Source organism: Oreochromis niloticus, linkage group LG3 (genome assembly GCF_001858045.2).
Source record: "Oreochromis niloticus isolate F11D_XX linkage group LG3, O_niloticus_UMD_NMBU, whole genome shotgun sequence".
Classification (NCBI taxonomy): domain Eukaryota; kingdom Metazoa; phylum Chordata; class Actinopteri; order Cichliformes; family Cichlidae; genus Oreochromis; species Oreochromis niloticus.
Genome location: NC_031967.2, coordinates 6,774,722 through 6,800,052, shown reverse-complemented (window position 1 = coordinate 6,800,052; position 25,331 = coordinate 6,774,722). Strand labels below are relative to the sequence as shown.

Below are 25,331 nucleotides of genomic sequence, written 5' to 3'. Positions count from 1 at the left end.
CGTTAGTCAATGCTTCCCTGAGTGAGACACAAAAATGATTAAGCTTATTCCTGGTCCCAATCTCAGTTATTTCTACTTAAAGTCTGAATATTCCCTCTCCAGTCAGTCTTTTCTGTCAGAAAATATAAACTGTAAACTCTGTCTCTGCCTCAGTGTCTTTTAGATCCTCAGTTGTGGTCTCATTATGACAACATGCTTAAAATCGCAGTTTTAAGGATTTGGTCTTTGTGTAACTACAATGCTGTGTGAAGAACCATGTGAAAAACACTAAAACAGGTATGGAGTCACTATGAACTAAAAAAAAAAAGTTTAGTAGTTGGCAGCTATGAATGTCCATTGTACTTTTCGTAATTCTTGTCTGTAACTTTTAAATGCTGTTGGATAACTAACCCTGCTAATGTTAGCATTCATAACATAGCACTACCCCCTCCTGTCTAAGTCTTGTCACTTGTGGGGCAAAAATACCAGCATAATTAAAATGCTAATGTTAATGTACAGAAGTTCCTTGAACTGAGCTACAGTAAAGTTTCATGACTGTATCACCCAGAAAACTAAACCTGCTTTTGCGTCCTTCAGACAATATCACATTTTACCTTAGGCGTACACACACACACACACACACACATACAGTTATATAATGTACCTTGGCTAAACCATGTACTGGTTTGAAACAGATATGTAACCAGAACAGTTTTTACACTTGTTTTACATGTAAAAGTTTAAGAAAGACCTGAGTGTGGACCAGAAATTTGAAAATGTTGGTGAGCCTTACCAGAACACATATCAGCCTCAAAAAGAAACCCTACAAAACTTTACCCAATATAAAATTATGATACTGCACTTGAACTTTTCTATGTCACCCCAGATGTTTAGGGACATTAATTCAAGGACACTAGTTTAAAACCGTGAAAATTTCGTAGGAGATATTCCTTTTGCATCTGAAGAGCAGGGATTCTTCATGTATAAAACCTTTATGTATTCTGTTGATAACAGATGAAACTTAACTATATGCAGAGGCATTGCACAGTCCCAACAGGTCATTGGCAAGTAAAAAAACCCCAAAAAACTCCGCCCCTCTAAACCCTCTATAAGAGCTGCGTCTTACAAACTATCCGATCAGTGGCAGATTTAAGCACACAATGAGGAGCCTCATCTTGATAACAGCTTTGTTTCAATGCACCATAAGTAAGTAGTGGTACCTTACTACTCTCTACTCCAAATTATGCAACAACTAACCTTCCAGGATTTCAATTTGATTATTAGGACACCGCAAATTCATTAAAACAGTTTCACTGTTACGGTATCCTGGTATTGCGCTCTCTGGGATGAATCTTGTGTTTGTTTCAGGCTGGATCTCTGTCTCTGGTTCTGAATTTCAGACTGTGGAGGTCCAGTCTGGTGAAGAAGTCGCACTGCAGTGCTCCAACATTTCCAGAAGTTCAACACATACAGAGTGGTACAGAGTGGTCAACAGAGCTACGCTGAGCTGCATTGCCTCTATGTATGGCTCTAACGGACAAGCTTTATTCTGTGATGGATTTCAAAATGGAAAATTCAATATGACTTCCAACAACGTCGCCGTCTTTCTTCAAATAAAGCCAGTGGATCTGTCTGATGCTGGGCTGTATTTCTGTGGATTTTTCTTAGACTATCATATAATTATTTCCACTACAGTAGAGTTGAGAATTCAAGGTGAGTTTTGGTTAAAAACCTTTTTCCGCAACTTTAGTGTTTCTCATCATGTCATATGGAAACATAATAAATACAAACAGCAAATTGTAAAATAATACAACAATCATGGTCACAGGTGGTGAAACCAGTGAAGGAGAAGATTTTAAGACTGAAGGTGAGATTCCGTGATGAGTGGAAAGATTTTAAGTTTCACTATGCAGTGCCTTTAGTATCTTGTAAAAATATATCTTAACCACACGTTTTAGAAAATTGCAACAGAATGACACAACCATTGAGCATCCTCCTGGCTGGTCTGACTGGTTTACTCACTATGGTGGTCATTATTCTGGTTTTAAAAATCAGGAAACTTCAAACAGGTAAATGTGGCTATAATTAGTTTCATCTACTCTTGCTGCTGATCAACAAACCCAAAGCAAAGTACTGTGTTGGTAATAAACTAATTACAATTTCATACTTGGCCTTTAGCTCCACAACAGCAACCAGAGCAAAGCAGTGAGGTAAATCCATCTTTTCTGTATATATAAAATCTTTATGATTTAACAGAAACACTAAACCTTTAATTATTCTATGAAAAACCTCGACCTTCAAGCAATAAAAAAGAACTCTAAAACGTTTATTTTAAGCAACAAAAATGAGTTATATTAACAATATAACACTACTAATCCCAGCAGCGATATTGCTTAGTAGAAGTCACTTAAAACTATCAAAGTTGTAAATTATAAAAGAATAAAGAAATTGTATTGTATTATATATAATCAGTTAGACAAAGATTGTAAATGAAATGCAATAACAATAAAATGCTAGTTATAACTCTGTCTGCTGAAGAAATAGTTCTTCTGTTTTTAGAAAGCAGAAGCATTAGCATGAAGTTTGTTAAGTCAAAGAAGAAGAAAGGAAGACTTTCTTCCATGTTGTTACAACACAAAGCAGCCACCATATTTTATTGGAGTTTCTATGTGTGCATAAAGCAAACTAATATGAATTTGCTATTTCAAAACTCAATATACACTGTAAGTCACACTGATGGCTTGGGTCATTCCATCTTCACTCAATGTTTTTCTGTATTTGGTAATATGGTGACTCTATAGTCATTAATCTGAGTGTTACAGAGTTAAACTTGCATATGTAATGATGTTATGTATATCTGGTATTACTATTGAGATATTATAACTCCACCAACTTTTCATATTTTTAACAAACACATATTTTTAATACAGCGTTCACCTAAATGCTTTGATTTTTCAGAATATGAGTTCAGGCGATCTGAACTATGCAGCTCTAAGTTTCCAAAAAAAAGCCAAAAGAAGCTGTGGACCTACTGGACAGAGAGACCTGGAGCCACATGTTATCTACACTGCCACAAGATAGACTCACAGGATAGTCTTTGTCTGCCTGACTGCAGAGAATAAAGAATAAATAAAACTTGCATTTGGGCCATGTTTGGGTACTCCTTATTGTGTTTCTGTGTCTTTCTTATTTGTCAGACTTTTGTCTGAGTGGAAAATGTAGAGCTTAGTGGTCTAATAGAGTCTATATAACAGTGTGCTGTGAAAGAAGCGAGATGCACACATCTATGGTCTGACAGGAAACGACATCACAGCGTGTGACAGTACAACTGAGGTGAAAAGCCAAAGGTGCCGTGGGTGCACCCACGTAATATTCAGTGGAGACGTTATTAGGTAAAGCTAGCTCTGAGCCCTGTCGGCCTTAACTTTTTTGTGGCATTCTACAAGATGCTGGAAACTTTCCTCAGAGATTTTGGTCCGTATTTACATCAAAGCATCATACAGTTGTTACAGATGTGTTGACTGCACATCTATATGCAAATCTCCTGTTCCACCATATCCAGCAGTGCACAACTGCATTGAGATTTGGAGATGGAAGAAAGCATTAATGAACTCACTGTTATGTTTAACAAACTAGTTTGAGATGATCTGATCTTTTTGTTGTAGCACATTATCCTGATGGAAGCAGCCATGAGAAGATAGGTGCACTGGACATACTGAGATAAGCTGTGGCGTTCAAATGATACCCATTTTATGCCAGGGGTCTAAAGTGTGCCTAAAGAAAATATCCCCAATGCCATTACACCACCACCCACAGCCTGAATCCTTAAATGAGGCAGGATGTATTAATGCTTTCATGTTGTTTCTAACGAATTCGGACATTACTATCAAAACGTCATAACAGGAAGAAAGATTCATTAGACTGGCAAACTTTTTCACCTCAAGGTACTTTATGCCCAGCAGCAGTGCAAAGGAGAAACTCCCTTTTAACAGTAATAAGCCTCTGTCGACCAGGCTCAGGGATCTGCAGCCATCTGCCATGACCGGTTGGGGGTGAGGTTAGAAAACAGGACAAAGACATGCTGTGGAAGAGAGCTACAGAGTAAAAAAAACTAATGACTAAATCCAGAGTGGTCTATAAGCATATAGAGAGTGAACAAAAAACACTCATGCATCATGGGAAGCCTCCCCAGAAGTCTAGGCCTATTGCAACATAGCTAAGTTGGAATCCAGGGTAACGTGATAAATATATGCTTCATTATGAAGGAAAGTCTCTCACAGTACCTGGTATTCACTAAGCAGCCCCAACCCCGCTTAGCTTCTGAGAGCAGATGATTGTACATTTATCCCCTATAGAATGTGGGCTTGTTGACCTCAACTGAGGCTCCACCGAAAAACACCAAGAAGCAGAAGGCCTGCAATAGAGTTGATCCTCTATGTGCATGATGGTAAAACATGTATGTAGTTAAGTCAGGGTCTACATTTTTGTGTCCGTTTTTCTGCCTTAATTTGTTTTTGTTTTAATGAAACAAAAGCATACAAAGTTACTCATAGGGGGAGTCAAAAGGTCTTTGGGGGAGGGAGGTGTGAGCAAAATACTCGTCGCTTTACAGGAAGAGAGTGCACAGTGTGGTCTGAGCACAGTCAGAAGGTTCAGGAGGAGGTTCACAGTAAAGTTTAAGAACAAGCAATGAAACTTGAACTACTACATTTTGGCTAGATAACATCAGCCTTTCTATTTTTACAGAGTTTAGAAAAAATGTGAAAAATTGTGTATATATGAAAATCTATGTATGAAAAATTTGGCAACCAGGTATTGCAGGGAACTGACTCATGCTCCTCCTCCTGTTATTTTCCACTGTGGTGACAGCACTTTCTATCAGCTGAAAGGCAAGCCTTTTTCTTGCCTGCATCAGAAGGATAAATAAATAAAGCTGATCTGAGTAACTTTGACCACGAGTAGAGGCTAGTTTTACTGTTTTCAAATTTACTGGTGTTTTTGTTTGACTGATACTTCTTTTTTATTGTTTTACTTCATTTGTTTTTCTTTATGTTCCTTTTTCTCCATCATTTTTCTGAATGCGCATTATGCCACGTTAACATTATGTGTGGTTACATGTGGTTAGAAACATTCCAATATTATGTCGCCTGTAGAGAGAACGAGAGGGGCGGGTATGTGGTGCATCATGTGTCTTTAAAGAGTGGATGAATACTGTTGCAAGGGCATTCAGTGTATATGTCTAGGTGAGGGTGGTCATTCACACTCACATTCACAGCTATGGGCAATTTTAGAAATATCAATGTAACCTAACCCTACTAACAGCATGTCTTTGGAAGGAAGTCATAGTACCCAGAGAGAACCCACGCAAACACGGGGAGAACATGTAAACTCCACACAGAAAGGCCTTGGCCAGGTGGTGGAATCAAACTCAGGACCTTTTTGCTATGAAGCAACAGTGCTAATCACCACGCCACCATGCTGCACCATTCATCAATGTATTCCTTTTATAATTTTGAAGTTCATGTAAGCTCAAAACAACCCTCGGGGAACCAGAATATCTCCCTGTGCTCCAACTGACTAGAGTGTCACTGCTTTAGAATCTGAGCTGCTAGTTGTTGCAATGTTGTAAGAAACAGACTCTATCAGGAAGGTACTGAAAGTTTAACTGTCAGCTTTCTGTACGATAACCATCGCCACAGAAGCCTCGATGTTCCCAGAAATAAAGTCAATGGTTAGTGTGACTAGTTAGCGAAGATGGTTGCTGAAGTAAACTAATCTTCCCTGTGCTGCATAACCAAAAGGGTTCTTGAGAGCTTATTGTGGAAATGTGAAATACATACACAACTTTATGAAATATATGCAACTTTGCAAATATGTCAAACAATTATACAGGCAGCATGACAGCAGTCTGCATGCTTCTTAACAAAGAAAGAATTTAAGCCTTAAATATTTATTTATTTTGGAATAAAAACACCAAAATATTATCAATACTTGATGAACATTTGTAAACCTAATCTTTGTCCCGTTTCAGCACCAGCCAATCAAAGCATGCCGTTGTCTGTGTTGCAGATATCAGAGCTCTGCATTTGCATTGTATAGGTAGGTCAATGCTAAGATGAAAAAGAAAAGAAAAAACACAGTCCGCCCCCATTTAACCCCATTATAAGAGCCATGTGAAACAAACTATCAATGCAGTGACAGGATTAATCACATGATGAGAAGCTTCATCTTGGGGACAGCTTTGTTTCTCTGCAGCCTCAGTAAGTACTGGCACCTCAGTACTCTCAAATAATGGAAAGAGTAACCTTACAAAATTTAAAAATTGGTCTTTACACAAAGTCAATGTAATTAAACACATATAGCGTATAGTGCTGTTGCCCTGGTACAATAACTGTAACACTGTAGGCTCAGAAATAAACATCATGTTCTTTCATTACAGGCTGGATCTCAGTTTCAGGTTCTGAGTTTCAGACTGTGGAGGTCCAACTTGGTGAAGAAGTCACGTTGGAGTGCTCCAACATTTCGAGTCATCCAACACAGACAGACTGGTTCAAAGTTATCAACAGGACTAAGCCCAGCTGTGTTGCTGCTATGTATGGATCTCAGGGCAAAGCCTCATTCTGTGATGGATTTCAAAATGGAAAATTCAATATGACTTCCAACAACATCTCTGTCTTTCTTAAAATCACACAAGTGAATTTATCTGATGTCGGGCTGTATTTCTGTGGATTTTATGTGAATAAGCATACGGTCATTTCCAATGCAGTCGAGCTAAGAATTCAAGGTAAGCTTGTAGGGAGGACTTTTGTCCTCCAGGTTAGTTTTATGTTCATAAGTAATCCAAAACAGCTCAGACACAAAAAGGAAATCACAAAATATTATAATAGCCATGGTTCTTTACAGGCGGTGAAACCAATGAAGGAGAGGATTTTAAGACTGAAAGTAAAATTACTTTTCTGTCTCTTAAAATTTTTGTTTTCCATTGTTAGCTAGTTATTATTGTTGTGTGCAATTTAACCAGACTGAATTGGAGTGATGTTTTATTATAATTGCTTTTGCAGAAGAGCCTGATAGCGCAAACCTGATGAACATCATTCTGGGTTGTCTGACTGGTTTACTGACTATAGTGATCATTATTCTGGTTCTAAAAATCTGGAAACTTAAAGCAGGTAAACTTTGCTTTAATTGTTTTACCTCCTCTTTTATACTGAATGATAAATTAAAGCAATATATGATAGTAATAATGAACTAATCACATGTTTGTATTTGCCATTTATTTGCAGAATCCTAACCAGAAACCAACAAGGTAATCTCTTTTGATGTGTTAACTTAGAATATATCAACTTAATGATTTGAAAGTTTATGCCATACCAGATTATTAGAATCATACAAAATGTTATTAACCCCAGAAGATGTGTCATGAAGCCCTGTGTGGCAAGCAGGATTAGGACTCAAGGTGTTGCAAACACAAGATACAGGACTTGGCAACGCTAAACTCCAAACACACAGCTGTATTGTTGGTTAAAAAAACGACAAAAACAAGAGGCAAAATACCAAATGGAACAGTAACCAGATATAATGTAGGCTGAATGACTGGAAGGACAACAGACAGAAATTAAGAGAACAGAGGGAGAGGCAAATAATATATACACAAGGGATAACAAGGGAACAGGCCACAGGTGGAAATACAGCTGACACTAATCCAGGCAAAAGAGAGAAGGGAAGCAAAATTGAACATGATATACACGAAACAGGAGACTATCAAAGTAAAACAGGAAATAACACACAAGGGGCGAACACAAACCAGTTCTGGGGGGGGGGGGGTGAAACAAAACAATTAGTCGTCTGTACAGGAACTAAACAGACAATAGATATTTTATCTCAGGAGTTCTGGAGGGTATTCTTTTTCAGTTGTTTTAGGAATACAGAAATCTGATCTTTTATTTTCTTTTGGCTCCAGAACACACATTTTTTTCATTTTGACAGTCTTGAAATTCTCAAAGGTGGAAACCAAAGGCTCAGTTTTCATTTCCTCTGGCACGGAGAAAGAAAAAAGAGAGAAAAAGGTTTTCTAATGCACTCCAGAGCAACAGTAAGATCCTCCAAGGCCAACCTAGTTGGCGGTGTGGTGCACCAGTGGTGGGAGTGCCACTTCCTCCTCGATGAGGGAGCGGTGGAAGTTTAAGGAGGCGCGTAAACAGAAAGCAATGAGGGTGCAGCTGTGGCAGAGGTGTCATGGTCCTGGGTCCTGTAACCCAGTTTTTGAGTTTCCTGGTATTTTGGTTTTTCATTTAGTTTCATTAAGTTCATTTAGTCATAAGCTCCTAGGTTGCTCAGTTATAGTTCTTTGTTTTTAGATCCATCACCCTCCTGTGTTTAAGTCTCCCTTGTTGGTTCGTGTGTCTTACCTGTCATGTTTCATGTCTGTGGGCTTCATGTTATCAAGTTCGTCTCATGTCTGCATCTGTTTACTGTTTATTTTGAAAGTCTTGTTTCCATGTTCCATGTGTTTTGTTTTACTTCCCCTGTGGTGTCATTATGTTCATTTGTGCCAGCTGTTTCTCCATGTGTTTCCACTTCCTTTGATCCCCTCCCGTGTGTATGTGTATTTTCTTTCATTCTTCGTCAGGTCATCTGTGTTACCTCCCTCCACGTCTTATTACAGTAGATTCATATTTATTATAGTTGATTCATAGTTCTCACAGTTTAGTCACAGTTATCATAGTTAGTTTTTTTTCCAGTTTAGGTCTCAGTTTAGTTTTCGCCACTGCTCATATAACTTTATTTTTGTATTCATGTTTACAGCCTAAATAAACAGCTCGCCTTTTGTTTGAAACTTAGTTCCATCTCCTTTCCTGTCTGCACTTGGGTCCACTGCTTCATCACACCGGCATACCCTCCGTGACAAGAGGCAGATGCGTGCTGTGCATGTTGCCACCAGACAGACTCAAGAAGTGGAAGTCATGCTTCATATTGATAATCTGTTTTGTTTATACTGTGAAACTTGTTTATAAAAAATAAATAAATAAATAACATTTGCACTCAGGCTGTGTTTGTACCTATTTCATGTCTCTGTTTTTTTTTTTTTTTTATTTGTCCAGCATTTGCTTGTGATGCTGTTTGAGAGGAAAGACTAGGCTTCAAGGTTGTTGATGAACAAGAACTCCGAGTCTGACACTGACTGAAATTTCTTTATGGGGAGCGATGTATTGTAAAGCGATCGCTACAGTGATTCATCTTTAGAAACATGAACAGGTAGAAACAGAGGCTGCAGCTTTCTATCTAGTTCTGCTTCTTCGTCTATATTTATCAAAATGTGTCAGCCAACTGTTAAATGTTGCCTTCTGCACCCTCTAAGATAATGCTACCTGTGCATCTACAGCTGCAATGCTATTTTTGTGATAACTGGTTTGCTCCTGCACTTAAAGAAGGGCCTATTAGCAGTTTAATGCTCTCTACATCTCTACTGCTCAATAGTTTGTTGCCTGATGAAGTTCACCTGTTGCTGGCTTTGCTCATTTGACAAGGTGCTGGGCTGAGGTTGGCATTCACTTGGCTTTAGTCCACCGAGGACGCTATCACCATAGCACTCCACACTGCGCTGAGTCACCTGGAGCACAGAGGAAGCTATGTGAGAATGCTCTTTCTGGACTTCAGCTCAGCATTCAATCATATCATCCTGGAGATCCTGGTCCAGAAACTGTCTCACCTGGGACTCTCCACCCCCATCTGCCTCTGGATCAAGGACTTCCTGAGAAACAGACCTCAGTCTGTCAGACTCGGCCCCCACCTGTCCAGCACCATCACACTCAGCACCGGGTCTCCACAAGGATGTGTTCTGAGTCCCCTCCTGTTTACACTCTACACATCCGACTGCTCCCCTACCCATCTCTCAAACACCATCATAAAGTTTGCGGACGACACCACTGTGGTTGGACTCATCTCAAGGGGGGATGAGTCGGACTACAGAGATGAGGTCAACAGACTGACTGAGTGGTGTTCAGTTAACAACCTCCAACTGAACACCACGAAAACTAAAGAACTCATCTTGGACTTCAGGAAGGGCAGAGCAGACCCGGCCCCACTTTACATTCACGGGAACCGTGTGGAGAGGTTTCTGGGCGTGCAGATCTCTGATGATCTCTCCTGGACTGCAAATACCACTGCGGTGGTAAAAAAGGCCCAGCAGCGTCTCCACTTTCTGAGAGTGCTCAGGAGGAACAACCTGGAGGAGAGGCTGCTGGTGACATTCTACAGAGCCACCATAGACAGCATCCTAACGTACGGTATAACAACATGGTATGCAGGGTGCTCAGCTGCAGACAGGAAAGCACTGCAGAGGGTCATCAACACAGCCCAGAAGATCACTGGCTGCTCTCTGCCCAGCCTGGAGGTCATTGCAAACTCTCAGTACCTCAGCAGAGCTGGCAATATCATCAAGGACCATTCTCACCCCAGCAATCAACTGTTTGAACTATTACCGTCAGGCCGACGGTACAGGTCACATAAAACCAGGACAAACAGATTCAGGGATAGCTTCTTTCCCAGAGCTATCACCGTAGTAAATAAGCACAAAAACAATTGAAACTGCTTAGCTACACGATACTGTCACTGTCATTATATTATGCTGCTATTCATACTGTCATACTGTCATTATATTAATGCTGCTATCCTGTAAATATCATACTTACTTTTGTTTGAGTACTTACGTTTGTTTTATTGTACCTTTTATATTTTACATTTATATTTATTATTGCATTTTTCACCAAGGGAGTGGCACTCCAATTTTGTTGTACCCTGTACAATGACAATAAAGGCTATTCTATTCTATTCTATTCTATTCTAGTGCTGCTCTGGGTTCTTGGCTAGCATGCTGTCTGTGCAGATGCTTACAAACAGCAAGCCTATACACTGCACTGCTATTATCTTCCTCTGACACACAAACTAAAGTAGTCTGATGCCACACCATTGCTAATTCAGCTGCACTGCCCCCGTATTGAATCCAGAACATGTTTCAAGATTCTGGTTCCGACTTTTAGAGCTCTCCATGGACAAGCACCAGCTAACATACTTATTGTACATCATACAAGACTAGACAAAACTGAAGGACACAAAGTTTTTCCCACACTGGCCCCCAGACTTGTGAAATTTCTCCCACTTAGTTTGAGAACTGTGGTTTCTTGGGTGGTATATTTTTATCTTTTAACTTTATCTGCCAAAAAAGCAGCCTAGTGTGGCGACACTGATAGTTGCTACCAGGGTTTTTGATGGCCCACTGCCTGGCTAGACCATTTCTACATGTGAAAGTCTGGACAGGTTGAAAGAGACTCCTTAAATAAGTGCTGCATGGATGAACTGAAATAATGATTTTGCGACATGACATACTTTTTCTTTTGGGGGTTTTTGTTCTTTTTTTGTTTTTTTACAACAGCAAAGCTTTCTTATCATCATCTCATAGCTACCTGTCTTGATTCTGGGTCATTTTGACCCAGCATTTTGTGACATTTTGTATTATGGCTTATTATTTAAGGTTTATGTAGTTAATCCTGAGTTTATTCCATGTTAGTTTCTTGAACACTTAGGTTCCCCTTGTGTATTTGTCCTCTGTGTCCCTCTCTGTGTGTTTGGTGTATTTGTGTGTGTCCTTGTGTCTTGTTTCCCTTTTCTGTCCCCATGTTCCTCTCCTTGTGTTCCATCCTGTCTCCCCAGTTTATCGTGTTTCATGTCCAGTTGTCACAGTCAGTTTTATTTTGACAGTCTCATGTTCCATGTTCAGCAAATTTAGTTTTACTTCACCTGTGGCGTCCTCATTACCCTTCTGTGTATTTATGCCTGCGTCTCCCTCTGTGCTGCTTTGTAATCTCCCTCATTCCCTGCCGTGTGTTCTACCTTTTTGGGCCGTACCTATGGTACCACTACAATACCGTACCTATCAATTGTGTGTAGAGAAAATTATGTATCAAAAATAACATTTAGTGTAAGCGTACACAGAGACTGTAGAAGACATCCTAGCTGGCATCATGGCACCTGTTATCACTGACTGTGGTTTCAAATTAATGTAAAGAACAAATGTCACACTTACAAATGACACAGACTAATATGGTTTCAGCATTTTCTTCATTAGACTGTGATACAGTCACACTGAGTAACCTCACATATCATGGTTAAACTTTTCCAGCTCAAATGTGCAGCTAGTATGTTAAAATAAGTATCATGCCAGAGTGCTAAAGTAAATCTAGTGGCGCAGTTGCCACTATTGCCTCACAGCAGTGAGGTTTGATTCCCCTGCCTTGGCTGGAACACTCCTACATATGAAAGTGTGGTCAGGTTCTACCTAGCCTCTTGACCACAGACAGCTGTCATAAATTTCAGATACTCTCTAAATCACGAGCCTTTGAAATCTAACATCAACTGGTTTTCACCCTACTTTTTTTGAAGCCAAGCCCAGAATGATCTCTCATATGCTATCAGACTGTCACAGTCAAGGATACTGAAAGTACTGACTCTGTGGCTGTTTTGGTATGTGACTGTAAATTTTTCACCTACAGAATGTGGACTCTGTTGACCTGAACTCTGCAGCGTTGAGACTCCACCCACAAACACCAAGAAGCAGAAGGCCTGTAATAGAGACACAAGTGGAAACTCATGTTGTTTATGCTGCCAGTGCATAGAGCTGATTCTCTGTGTTCATGATGGGAAAACGTGTTTAGTGGTTTAGTCTTTATAACCCTGGAATAAACATTTTTATGCCTTAATTTGTCTTTATCTCAATAAAACGAGGGCATACAAAGTTACTCATAGGGAGAGTCAGGTCGTCTTCGGGGGGGAGGAGGCATGAGTGAGATACTGATCACTTCACAGGAAGAGACTTCACAGTGTGGTCTGAGCACAGCTGAACTCACAAGGCCTCTACAGTCAGTAATAGTTCACAGCAAAGTTTAAGAAGAGGCAGTGAAACTTGAGCTACTTGCTTGCTGCAAGGAAAAACAGTGTAGGAGTCATGAATAAAATCATTGGAACAGTAAGAATTTGCTGATTTCAAGACAACAATGATTAAGAAACAAAGAAAATCAAAAATCCTGCAGCAGTTATCTCTTTGCTGATGGAAACGATGAAATCACAGATTTAATACTACATTAGATGTACTAAAGTTACGTCATCCAAATTTATTTTAACTTCATCAGGTTTAAGGATTTTTTTTCATTTTCCTCTATTACATCCTGACACAGTCAGTGTGTATATCAACAGCTTTCTTGCCTGACCATGTTCTTGAGCACATTCTGGCGCGCAACAGGTCTCATGCACCTCCCCCTGTTATTTTCCACTGTGGTGACAGCACTGTTTATCAGCCGAATTGAAAGCCACAGAAACGCTAGCCTTTAAAACCACACGCAACAAATGCTGTGTTGTTTTCACACTTACTTACTTTACTTCATTCTTTCTTTGCGTGCATCAGAACAACGAATATAGTTGATCTAAGTGACTTTAACCATGAGTAGAAGCTGGTTTCACTGTTTTCACATGCATTTACTGATAGGGTTACTGAAAGGTAAAGGGCTCTAAGAGTACACATCGGTGAGCAGCACTTCCCTTTGTCAAAATGCCTCGTTAGTGGTAACTGACTTGAGGTGACAAAAATGCAACTCAGTTAAGCACTCATGTTCTCCGAATGCATGTTATGACTTTAACTGTCCTAAATAGTCTACTGTGGGAGGTGCCTGTGTGAAGGTGTGGCATTCTCATCTTAGGCACCGCCCTTTATTCTGTGGAGCCACTGAAATGCTTGCAGCTCACTCCACTCAGCTCCATGTATTGTACAATCCACAGAATGAGACACATTTCCATATTCAGGTAGGCAGGAAGTGAAACGTGTTGACACTCTTCCTTCCTACTGGTCAGAAAAATGTAGTTATGACGATGAATAGATAGATAGATAGATAGATAGATAGATAGATAGATAGATAGATAGATAGATAGAGTATGGCTATAGGTGTGCCCTTAGAAACCCACCAGTAATACACTAATCATAACTTGTAGCTCAGGAGGTAAAGCAGGTCATCAACTCATGAGAAGGCTCGTGATTCAATCACTTGTTGTTCCAGTCTGCATGCCAAAGTATTCTTGGGCAATTTACTGAACCCCACATTGATTTGTTTTATTGGAGCGTGAATGTTGGATGGAAAGCACTTGTAGCACTTAAGTGTAGAACAAAGTGCTTGTGTAAATAGGTACATGTAGTATAAAGCACTTTGACACTTTTATACTCAAGGAGAGTATAAAAGGCCTAGTGTGCTACAGAACCTGAACAAGAGTCTCTATGAGGAAGGTGCAGAAAGTTTGGCCATCAGCCTTCTGCATGAGAACCATTACCATAAAAGCCTTGATGTCCCCAGAAAAAAAAGTGTGTGGTTAGTGTGACTGGTTAGTGAAGATGGTTGTGGAAGTAAACTGAGCTTCCCTCAAGATGTATCACCACACAGGTGCTTGAGAGTTTGTTGTGGACATCTTCAATGCACTTCACAAAACCAAGATCTCTTTATGAGTTTTATTTTTTTTTACAAAGACATCAAACGGCGATACAGACAGTATGACAGCAGTCTGAATGTGTTTTAACCATAAGCCATAAGAGGGACCATAAGTCTTGAATATTTAGAGAGGCAAGTTACGTATCTGCCATGGTCACAGAATACATTCAGAACATGTGTGTGTGTGCAAAAGATATTCAATAAGGAAAGGTCTTAAAATCTTCCTCTGTTTGTGATAATTAATTGATTACATAAAAATTTAGAGTTATATAAACATCAGGCTCAAAAATCCACTACAGGTATGGGTAGATGTTACAATTAGACAATGAAAATATGAATTAGCCAATATTTTATCACTAGTTAATCAAAATCTGCATGTTTTGACAAAATCTTAAAGCGTTTAACTTTAACTACCATTGCTATCTTTTTCATTTTTTTATTTGCAGTGGGTGAAATTTAGTGTGTTTTGGACAACGACTGTATGCCAAATTGCAAAACACTTAGCTGTGTCTCTAATAAAACCTCTGTAACTTTGCTTCACTTCAGCATCGGGTAATGTTAATATGTTGATTCATGGTTTTCTTCTGTTTTTTGATCCACTGCAGAATATTTTTAAGACCATTATCTGCTATAAAAAGCCAGGCCAGGAAAATTTCCTTCATATTTTAGTTACCGTGACACAAAGACATCTGATGAAGTCTCACGAATGTCAGCTTTATACCTAAATAGTTTACACTGAGTTTGTGATTGCAGAGAAATAGTCAAATAATTTGGAATTATTTTTTTTAATTTACAAGGTTTAGAGGGTTCTTTTGACAGTACATATCCAATATGAATTATCATAATTATAATATTTCTGACTCCCTGAGTCAAAATGGAATCGAATTGAATTGAATAGAGAACTTGTGAATCAGAATTGAATCAGTAGTAGAAATCAGTGACGATACCCAGCCCTAGTCCAGGAGGGATGGAGAAAGTGGATGATTAGAAAAGAGCTCTAGCCAGAGCAAGAGCAAAGGGCAGAATGGCTTGGGGTACCTGATAAGACATTATTTAATAAATTGTTTTTAAAACCCGAACATTACAGCTAACAGCTGGGTTTTTTTGTTTCAGTGCAGCTAGCCAAACAATGAAGAACCTGCTAATAAGACAGAGAGTGAAAGTGGACAGTATATCCTTAATGTAAAACTTAGTTTGAAGGTCGTCGAGTTATTGGTTCTATTGTTAGTTAGCTATCATAAATAATGTGACTGCAACCAACCAACTAAACATGTTTTAAAAACTTTAAGCACTTATTTCTTAAATCCAGCTGCACAGACAGTGTTACATGTATGACAGGTTTTGAGAGCAGGGCTCTGTGGTTTAAAATAGCATTAATGCATGTGGTGTTTCATGTCCACTTTAAATACAGCAATCTGTTCTCCACAAACAAAGCACATGGTTTTGCGTCTGACTGAGTAAATAAATACTTAGCTCACACTTTAAATAAGAACTTCTGATATGTTTCTCTCATAAATGTCTGTTCCAACGCATTTTCATTGAAGCTAAAAAGCATTGGAACAGCAAAACTGCCCCACTATGATGCCAAAGTACCTCATTCTTCTTTTGTTTTAAATGCAAACAATTTTAGGGCCCAGAAGAGGATTGTGGGAGTTTCTGAGAAGTTATTTTTTATGAATTCCTACTACACTGTGAAAATATTACAAGTTAATTGGTAACATTTGGAATGACAACATTTGGAAACTTTGTTACTGGATAAACTTTGTTAATGGATTTATAAACACATATGTATGCAAAAGCATTACATTGTACAGGCAGATCTCGGGCAAGATAAAAAAGAAAAATACACTCCGCCCCTCAGAACCCCTTTATATGAGCTATGTAGTACAACATATCAATGCAGTGACAGGAATAAACACATGATGAGGAGCTTCGTCTTGAGCACAGCTTTATTTCTCTCCAGCCTCAGTAAGTACTGGCACCTCAGTACTCTCAAATAACGGAATGAGTAAAGTCATTAAACAGATATAATGGATGTTGTTGTCCTGTAACACTGTAGGTTCAGACATAAACATTATGTTCTTTCATTCCAGGCTGGATCTTTGTCTCAGGTTCTGAGTTTCAGACTGTGGAGGTCCAACTTGATGAAGAAGTTACCTTGAAGTGCTCCAACATTTCGATTCATCCAACACAGACAGACTGGTTCAAAGTTATCAACAGAACTAAGCCCAGCTGTATTGCTGCTATGTATGGATCTCAGGGCAAAGCTTCATTCTGTGATGGATTTCGAAATGGAAAATTCAATATGAGTTCCAACAACACCTCTGTCTTTCTTAAAATCACACAAGTGGATTTATCTGATGTTGGGCTGTATTTCTGTGGATTTTACGTGAATAAGCATACGGTCATTTCCAATGCAGTCGAGTTAAGAATTCAAGGTAAGCTTGTGGATAGAAATTTTCTCTTCTACTTCAGTTTTTATGTTCATATGTAATCCAAAATCAGCTCAGAGACAAAAAGGAAATCACAAAATATTATAATAGCCATGTTTCTTTACAGGCGGTGAAACCAATGAAGAAGAGGATTTTAAGACTGAAAGTAAAATTATTTTTTGTCTCTTAACATTTAGTTTTTTCATTGTGATCATTATTATTATTAATATTACGTGTAAATCAAACAGATTGAATTAGAGTGATGTTTTATTATTATCTCTTTTACAGAAGAGCCTGGTAGTACACACGTGATGAGCATCGTCCTGAGTGGTGTGACTGGTTTGTTCACTGTGGTGGTCATTGTTCTGGTTCTAAAAATCTGGAAACTTCAAACAGGTAAAATTTGCTGTAATTGTTGTGCCTCTTCTTATAAGTTGATTTAAAATTCAAAGCAAAGTATGGTGGCATTAAAGAGTGAAACACATGTTTATATTTGCTCCTTATCTGCAGAACCTAAACCAGAGAGGAACAAGGTAAACCTTTTTTTCTTCTTATATTAGAATTTATAAGCTTAATGTTATGAGTTGAAAACAAATATCCCAAATATGATCTGAATGAGGCAAAACATTATTACACACAGCAGGGAAATAGTTTAGTACTGTAACAGTTATATTAGTAAGACTTCTGTCATTTCTTTTTGTTCACTGGATATGATAATATTTTAACTTAATATTCAACTTGGATTCTTAATTTAATTTTGTTTAATACTGTGCTGCCCAGCTGCTATAGATCAGGTATTATGGAATTAAAATCTAAAAATCCCATTTAACGGAAAATAATTTTTGGCACAACCCACAAGTGAATAAACATTTCGTATATGTGTTGCAAACTCAGCTGTGTAACTATTCGATTTTCAGAATGTGAGCTCAGAAAATCTGAAGTACACAATGATGAATATCCTGACGAAGGTCAAAAGAAGCTGTGGGTCTGTGGCACAGACAGAGCTGGAGACACATGTTGTGTATGCTGCTGCCAGATAGACTGAATAAGTGGAGCTCATGCTTTATGATAATAACCTGCTGATGTAGTTTTGTGTATGTTTTGTGGATGACATGGCAAAAACTGGCTGGCAAAAAATAAAAATAATAAAATTTGCACTGAAGTCTTTGTATCTTTACTTTTGTGTTTCTGTCTTTTTTATTGTGCACATTTGTTTGAAAGGAAAAAGTCTATGCTTCAAATGTGTTGATAAAGCAGAAGTCAGACAATGGTCTGGCGTTGATTGTGAAATTTTCTTTTGAGGAATGTCTCATGATCTGCTCTGGGAGGAGAGCAGTAAACATTTCTTTGATTGCAAGCAATACACAGTGTTGTCTGACAGGAACTGAGGTGAAATACATGAGATTTTTTAACTCAGAGCTCTTGAGGAAGCATAAAGATGGCAAGGTTGTGATTTAAACAGGCTGCTGTGAAATAATGAGATAATGAAATGAAATAATGAAATAATAATAAAATATTATTTAAAGGTTTAATGTATGTCACTTTCTGCAAATTGCACCGAATTTAACACCATAAAAGCAGCCTGATGTGGCTGTGATAGTTGCTACCAGGTGATTTGATGGCTCAAAGTAGAGAATGTGGTGCCTGAGCTCCGAGTGTGTCCTGTAACTCTTACCTGTCTCCTTATCCTGGATTCTTAGCAAAGAGTCCCAGTCATTTCTCGTGCTCTACTTTTTTTTTTACTTGGTGAAAACAAAATGCAATAATATGCATCATCTAGTTTTTTTTTAAGTAGATGATGTAATTTGAGTATTTCAGGCTTTTAGTCTCATTTCTGCACAGTAATTGACACATAATGAAAATGTCTCAATGTCTTTCCTCCGGAGCAAGCTCACATTTTGCAATATCACAAAATGTCAACCAAAGGCAAACAAAAGACAATTCTGTAACCTAACTAATTAACAGAAGAAAAGAGTCTTCAACAAAAAGGGCCTCTTGCTGCTACTAACTTGCCTTAAAGTGTTCAATATTTATTGTGTATAATAAGTATTTAAAGCCGTACATGACATTTACGTCTCTATCCTGCTGTACGTCTCTAGCCAACATTTACATGTGGGGCCCATATGGTTTAGAAATGGGCTGAAAAATGGACCCATACAGGATTGACCACGGATCTGTAATGGCCCCATGTTAAATGTCCATATAAGTGTTATGTTGGGAAAATTTGGTCACTAAATGAGCCCCAACTGGGCAAAGTACACAAAAACCCATCCGGGCCCCATCTTTCACATTTTTGTGGGTACCATGTGGGTACCACATAGACTAAAAAGTGGGTTTTAAGTGGAATTGTACACAGGTTCCATAATGGCCCCAATTTTATAAACTCACATTAATGTTATGTTGGGAAAATCTGGAAACTAAATGGGCCCCAACTGACCCAAGTGAGTCCGTGAACTTGTCTTTTCCATTTCCAAGCAAGTTAAGTATTTCCCATCTTTGACCCAGCAAGGACCTGATATATGTGCCCACTTTGGATTGTCCATATTGGTTTAATGTGAGGAACCCAAGTGGAACCCATACAAAAAGCCCATTTTGAGCCTTTACAAGTCCTTTACGGCTTCCTTAGTGTACAGCCTCACATACAAATCATCATTTGCCTTTTCTTTTGCAACTTCTCTCTTTACCAGTCTACATGTGTGCACGTTGTTCCAAACGTATGCATCATCTTATGTTCCTCCCTCTTTGTGTATGTCATCACCACAACCTTTTTTATCCACTGCTATCTGGCAGTCTGCATTTCTTTTCTTAACACTATACCTACCCAACACCTCCTCATCACCCCCCGTTCTGTTCACCTGTCCATGTAATTCCATAATTCCTCTCTCTCTTCCTATTGACATCCATCTTTTGGGCCATACATACTGACAACACCCCTTCAACTTCCAGCTTCAAACTCATATACCTGTCTGACACTTTTGTGTCAGACGTCTTGATAACAGCTTTGTTTTTCTGTAGATTCAGTAAGTACTGGCAATTTACTACTCTCAGCTCCAAGTAATGGCATAAGGACCCAATCGATTTATAATTTGATTGTTAGAAAATAGTTAAGTAAATAAATGAAATGAAACGTTTTTGCCCTGTTACAGCGTCTGTTGTACCGTACACTTTGAGTTGAATCTCATTTTGTCTTTGTTGTTTGTTTCAGGCTGGCTCTCTGTCTCAGACTGTGGAGGTCCAGTCTGGTGAAGAAGTCGCACTGCAGTGCTCCAACATTTCCAGAAGTTCAACGCATACAGAGTGGTTCAGAGTGGTCAACAGAGCTATGTTGAGCTGCATTGCCTCTATGTATGGCTCTAATGGACAAGCTTTATTCTGTGATGGATTTCAAAATGGAAAATTCAATATGACTTCAAACAACGTTGCCATCTTTCTTCAAATAAAGCCAGTTGTTCTGTCCGATGCTGGCCTGTATTTCTGTGGATTTTTCTTGGACTATCATATAATTATTTCCACTACAGTAGAGTTGAGAATTCAAGGTGAGTTTTGGTTAAAAACCTTTCTCTGCAACTTTAGTGTTTCTCATCATGTCATGTGGAAACACAATAAATACAAACAGCAAATTGTAAAATAATACAACAGTCATGGTCACAGGTGGTGAAACCAGTGAAGGAGAAGATTTTAAGACTGAAGGTGAGATTCCTTGATGAGTGGAAAGATTTTAATCTTCACTATGCAGTGCCTTTAGTATCTTGTATAATATGTCTTAACCACACTAATCACACAATTAATCTAATTCATTTTTTTAGAAGAGTCCAACAGAATGACACACCCACTGAGCATCATCCTGGCTGGTCTGACTGGTTTACTCACTATGGTGGTCATTATTCTGGTTTTAAAAGTCAGGAAACCTCAAACAGGTAAATGTGGCCATAATTTGTTGCACCTACTCTTATAAGCTGATCAACAAGTCCTAATAAAAGTACTGTGTTGGTAATAAACTACTCACACTTTTATATTTGGCATTTAGCTCCACAACAGCAACCAGAGCAAAGCAGTGAGGTAAATCATTCTTTATTGCAATTTTAAAACACAAATCATCATTTTAAAACACAATTTTAACACCGCTAACTCCGGACACGAGCGTGACACTACCGGGATTCCAGCTGCTGCGAGCGGACAGGACGAGAGAGAGCGGTAAGAGGAAAGGAGGGGGACTGGCAGTGTTTGTGAATGACAGATGGTGTATCCCTGGGCACATCACTGTAAAAGAACAACTCTGCAGCAGAGACATTGAGCTGTTAGCCGTTAGCATGTGTCCGTACTACCTGCCCCGGGAATTCTCGCATGTTATCGCGATAACAGCGTATGTCCCCCCCTCGGCCAATGCGGATACAGCCTGTGACTCTCTCCACTCAATGGTTAGCAGACTGCAAACACAATCTCCGAGAGCCCTTCTCATAATATCAGGGGACTTTAATCATGCCTCACTGGACTCCACACTGCCCACCTTCACCTAGTATGTGACATGCCCAACCAGAGACAATAAAACACTGGACTTACTGTATGCCAATGCTGCAGAGGCATACAGTTCATCACCTCTCCCTCCCCTGGGCAGATCTGATCACAACCTGGTGCACCTTGTCCCTGTGTATGAGCTCTTAGTGCGCAGGGAGCCACCAGCCACCCACACAGTACAGAGATGGTCGGAGGAGAGCGAGGAGGCTCTTAAGGATTGTTTTGAGTCCACTGTGTGGGAGGTGATCTGTGACGACCACGGAGAGGACATCGACAGCTTTACTACATGCATTACTGACTATATTAATTTCTGTGTGGATAACACCGTACCTACCAGGACTGTACGGTGTTTCTCCAACAACAAACCCTGGATTACCCCAGAAATTAAAGCTGTCCTCAAGCAGAAGAGGAGGGCCTTCAAATCCAAAGACAAAGAGGAGTTGAAAAGGGTGCAGAGAGAGTTGAGGGGACTGATAAGGAATGGGAAGGACAGCTACAGGCAAAAGATGGAGAACCAGCTTCAGCAAAATAACGTTGGTGAAGTCTGGAGAGGCCTCAGAACCATCTCAGGCCACAAACATCAGAACTCTCTGCCTGGGAAGGATGTGAGGTGGGCAAATGAACTGAATCATTTCTTCAACAGATTTGATTCATCCATGAGGCAGTCTCCAACATCGGCTGCAGACTCACCCACCCCCACTGCTGCTGTTGCACCTCTGACACCTCAGACACTTCACACCTCCTCTATTCACCCTGCTCACCCCTCCCCACCCCCAACAACAGCATCCAATACACACTCAACACAAGGCTCCAGCCTGTCTCTCTCAACCACCCAGGTTAGGAGGGACCTGAGGAGGATTAATGGCAAGAAGGCAGCGGGTCCAGATGGCATCAGCTCGAGGGTCGTCAGGTCCTGCGTGGACCAACTGTGTGGGGTGATGGAGCACCTCTTCAACCTGAGCCTGAGGCTGGGAAGAGTCCCACAGCTCTGGAAAACCTCCTGTGTTGTACCAGTGCCAAAGACTTCACGCCCCAAGGACCTCAACAGCTACAGGCCGGTGGCTCTGACATCCCACCTGATGAAGACCCTGGAGCGGTTGGTCCTGGCTCAGCTTTGGCGCCTTGTGAGCTCATCACTGGACCCACTTCAGTTTGCCTACCAGCCTGGCATTGGAGCGGATGATGCCGTCATTCACCTCCTACATCGTTCCCTCACTCACCTGGAGACTGCTGGGAGCACTGTGAGAATCATGTTCTTTGATTTCTCCAGTGCCTTCAACACTATTCTTCCCTCGGTTCTGAAGGACAAGCTGGAGAACTCTGGAGTGGACCATCACCTCACTACCTGGATTTTGGACTACCTCACCGACCGACCACAGTATGTGAGGACTCAGGGCTGTGTGTCGGACAGGGTCGTCTGCAGTACGGGGGCCCCACAGGGAACGGTTCTGGCTCCGTTCCTCTTCACCATCTACACTGCAGACTTCTCCTACAACTCCACCCAGTGCTTCCTGCAGAAGTTCTCTGATGACACTGCAATAGTCGGCCTCATCACTGATGGGGACGACAAGAAGTACAGAGGACTGACTCAGGACTTTGTGGACTGGTGCCAGCTGAACTACCTCCAGATCAATGCCAGTAAAACCAAGGAGCTGGTGGTAGACTTCCGCAGGCACAAACATCCTCCACTGCAACCACTGAACATCCAAGGTATGGACATCGAGGCTGTGGACAGCTACAGGTACCTTGGTGTTCATCTGAACAACAAACTGGACTGGACTCATAACTCAGACGCCCTCTACAGGAAAGGGCAGAGCAGGCTGTACCTGCTGCGGAGACTCAGGTCGTTTGGAGTGGAGGGCCCACTCCTGAAGACCTTCTATGACTCTGTGGTGGCCTCAGCCATCTTTTACGGTGTGGTCTGCTGGGGCGGCAGCATCTCTGCTGGGGACAGGAAGAGACTGAACAGGCTCATCCGAAGGGCCAGCTCTGTTCTAGGATGCCCTCTGGACCCAGTGGAGGTGGTGAGTGACAGGAGAATGGTGGCTAAGCTGTCATCCCTGTTGGACAACATCTCCCACCCCATGCATGAGACTGTGACAGCACTGAGCAGCTCCTTCAGTGGGAGACTGCGGCACCCACGGTGCGGGACGGAGAGATTTCGCAGGTCTTTCCTCCCCACTGCTGTCAGACTCCACAATAAAGACCTTGACTGATCTAACACACACATCCACACATGTGCAATAATACTAATGTGCAATAATCCTTTCTGGCATCGTTGTATTTTTACTCAGTTGTATATAGCATTTGTATTCTATTTTTATCTTATTGTATATTTTATTCTATTTTATTCTACTGTATATAGTATTTTATTTTATTCTATTCTGTACAGTTGTGTACTGTATTTATTCTTATCTTATTTTACTCTAATTTTTCCTTCACAACTTTTGCACTGTCCACTTCCTGCTGTGACAAAACAAATTTCCCACGTGTGGGACTAATAAAGGTTATCTTATCTTATCTTATCTTAAAAGGTTTATGATTTAACACTAGGATTAAATGTGAGAATAATCTAAGAAAAACCTCGGCCTTCAAGCAAGGAAGAAAATCTCTCCCCTTATTGAGGAAAAATGTAAAAGCAGAGTTTCTGTTAAAGGTTACAAGCGCCACATTGACACCAAGTCTTTTTCGGACATCATTCATTGCAACATATTTTCATGTTACACATGCAGCCTGTTGCCCAGTTTCTTGCTAACGTCACAGAAACTCAGAAACAAAGTAGGTCCAAATGATATTCATTGAATTTCTGCATCAATCGAGTGATTACATGACGATGTAATGTATATAGTCCGTTTTACACTGCTGGTATCGCAGTGATTAATCTATTTATCACAGAAAATGCTGAATTAATGAAATTAATTTGACTTTGATCTGGGCATAGACTAATGTGGTTTCTGCATTGTCTTCATTAGACTGTAATAGAGTCACACTGAGTAACCTCACATATCATGGTTAAACTTTTGCAGCTCAAATGTGAGGTTTGATTCTCCTGCCTGGCTGGGCCACTTCTACATATGAAAGCCTGGTCAGGTCCTAGCCTGTAGACCACTGACACCTGTGATAGATTTCAGATGCTCTCTAAATCACAAGCATCTGAAATCAAACATCAATTCAATTCAATTCAATTCAATTTTATTTATATAGCGCCAAATCACAACAAAGTCGCCTCAAGGCGCTTTATATTGTACAGTAGATAGCACAGGGAGGGATTAGTGGAGCAATTGGGCCCGACCTCATTGATGGGTTCTCACCCTACTTTTTTTGAAGCCAAGTCCAAATATCTCTCATATGCTATCAGACTGACACGGTCAAGAATAGTGAAAGTACTGACTCTGTGGTTGTTTTGGTCTGTGACTGTAAATTTTTCACCTACAGAATGTGGACTCCGTTTACCTGAACTCTGCAGCGTTGAGACTCCACCCACAAACACCAAGAAGCAGAAGGCCTGCAATAGAGACACAAGTGGAAATTCATGTTGTTTATGCTGCCAGTGCATAGAGCTGATTCTCTGTGTTCATGATGGGAAAACGTGTTTAGTGGTTTAGTATTTATAACCCTGGAATAAACATTTTTATGTCTGTTTTTTCTGCCTTAATTTGTCTTTATCTCAATAAAACGAGGGCATACAAAGTTACTAATAGGAAGAGTCAAGTGGTCTTCAGGGGAAGGAGGCATGAGCGAGATACTGATCACTTCACAGGAAGTTCACAGTGTGGTCTGAGCACAGCTGAACTCACAAGGCCTCTACAGTCAGTAATAGTTGACAGCAAAGAAGAGGCATTGAAGCTTCAGCTACTTGCTTTTAACTAGATAACATCAG

General features: G+C 40.1%; 2 protein-coding genes across 5 annotated transcripts; both read left to right on the top strand.

The window, feature by feature from the left end:
* The first annotated feature begins 1,049 nt into the window (after nucleotides 1-1,049).
* LOC109196224 (uncharacterized) lies at nucleotides 1,050-25,331 on the top strand. Of its 3 annotated transcripts, none has more exons than XM_025906054.1 (6): nucleotides 1,050-1,185; nucleotides 1,348-1,692; nucleotides 1,808-1,846; nucleotides 20,743-20,853; nucleotides 20,964-20,995; nucleotides 24,887-25,331. In XM_025906054.1, the coding sequence occupies exons 1-6, from the start codon at nucleotides 1,140-1,142 to the stop codon at nucleotides 25,007-25,009; spliced, it is 696 nt and encodes a 231-aa protein (XP_025761839.1). In that variant the 5' UTR covers nucleotides 1,050-1,139; the 3' UTR covers nucleotides 25,010-25,331. The 3 variants fall into 3 exon arrangements, with proteins under 3 accessions (XP_025761839.1, XP_025761838.1, XP_019205405.1); XM_025906053.1 differs by lacking the exons at nucleotides 20,743-20,853; nucleotides 20,964-20,995; nucleotides 24,887-25,331 and adding exons at nucleotides 1,938-2,048; nucleotides 2,158-2,189; nucleotides 12,528-13,031; XM_019349860.2 differs by lacking the exons at nucleotides 20,743-20,853; nucleotides 20,964-20,995; nucleotides 24,887-25,331 and adding exons at nucleotides 1,938-2,048; nucleotides 2,158-2,189; nucleotides 2,938-3,125.
* Nucleotides 16,251-18,084, top strand: LOC109194318 (uncharacterized). Of its 2 annotated transcripts, XM_019349837.2 has the most exons (6): nucleotides 16,251-16,472; nucleotides 16,598-16,942; nucleotides 17,064-17,102; nucleotides 17,225-17,332; nucleotides 17,447-17,469; nucleotides 17,854-18,084. In XM_019349837.2, exons 1-6 carry the CDS (start codon nucleotides 16,295-16,297, stop codon nucleotides 17,974-17,976), a joined length of 816 nt encoding a protein of 271 aa, XP_019205382.2. In that variant the 5' UTR covers nucleotides 16,251-16,294; the 3' UTR covers nucleotides 17,977-18,084. The 2 variants fall into 2 exon arrangements, with proteins under 2 accessions (XP_019205382.2, XP_025761837.1); XM_025906052.1 differs by having other exon boundaries at nucleotides 16,252-16,942.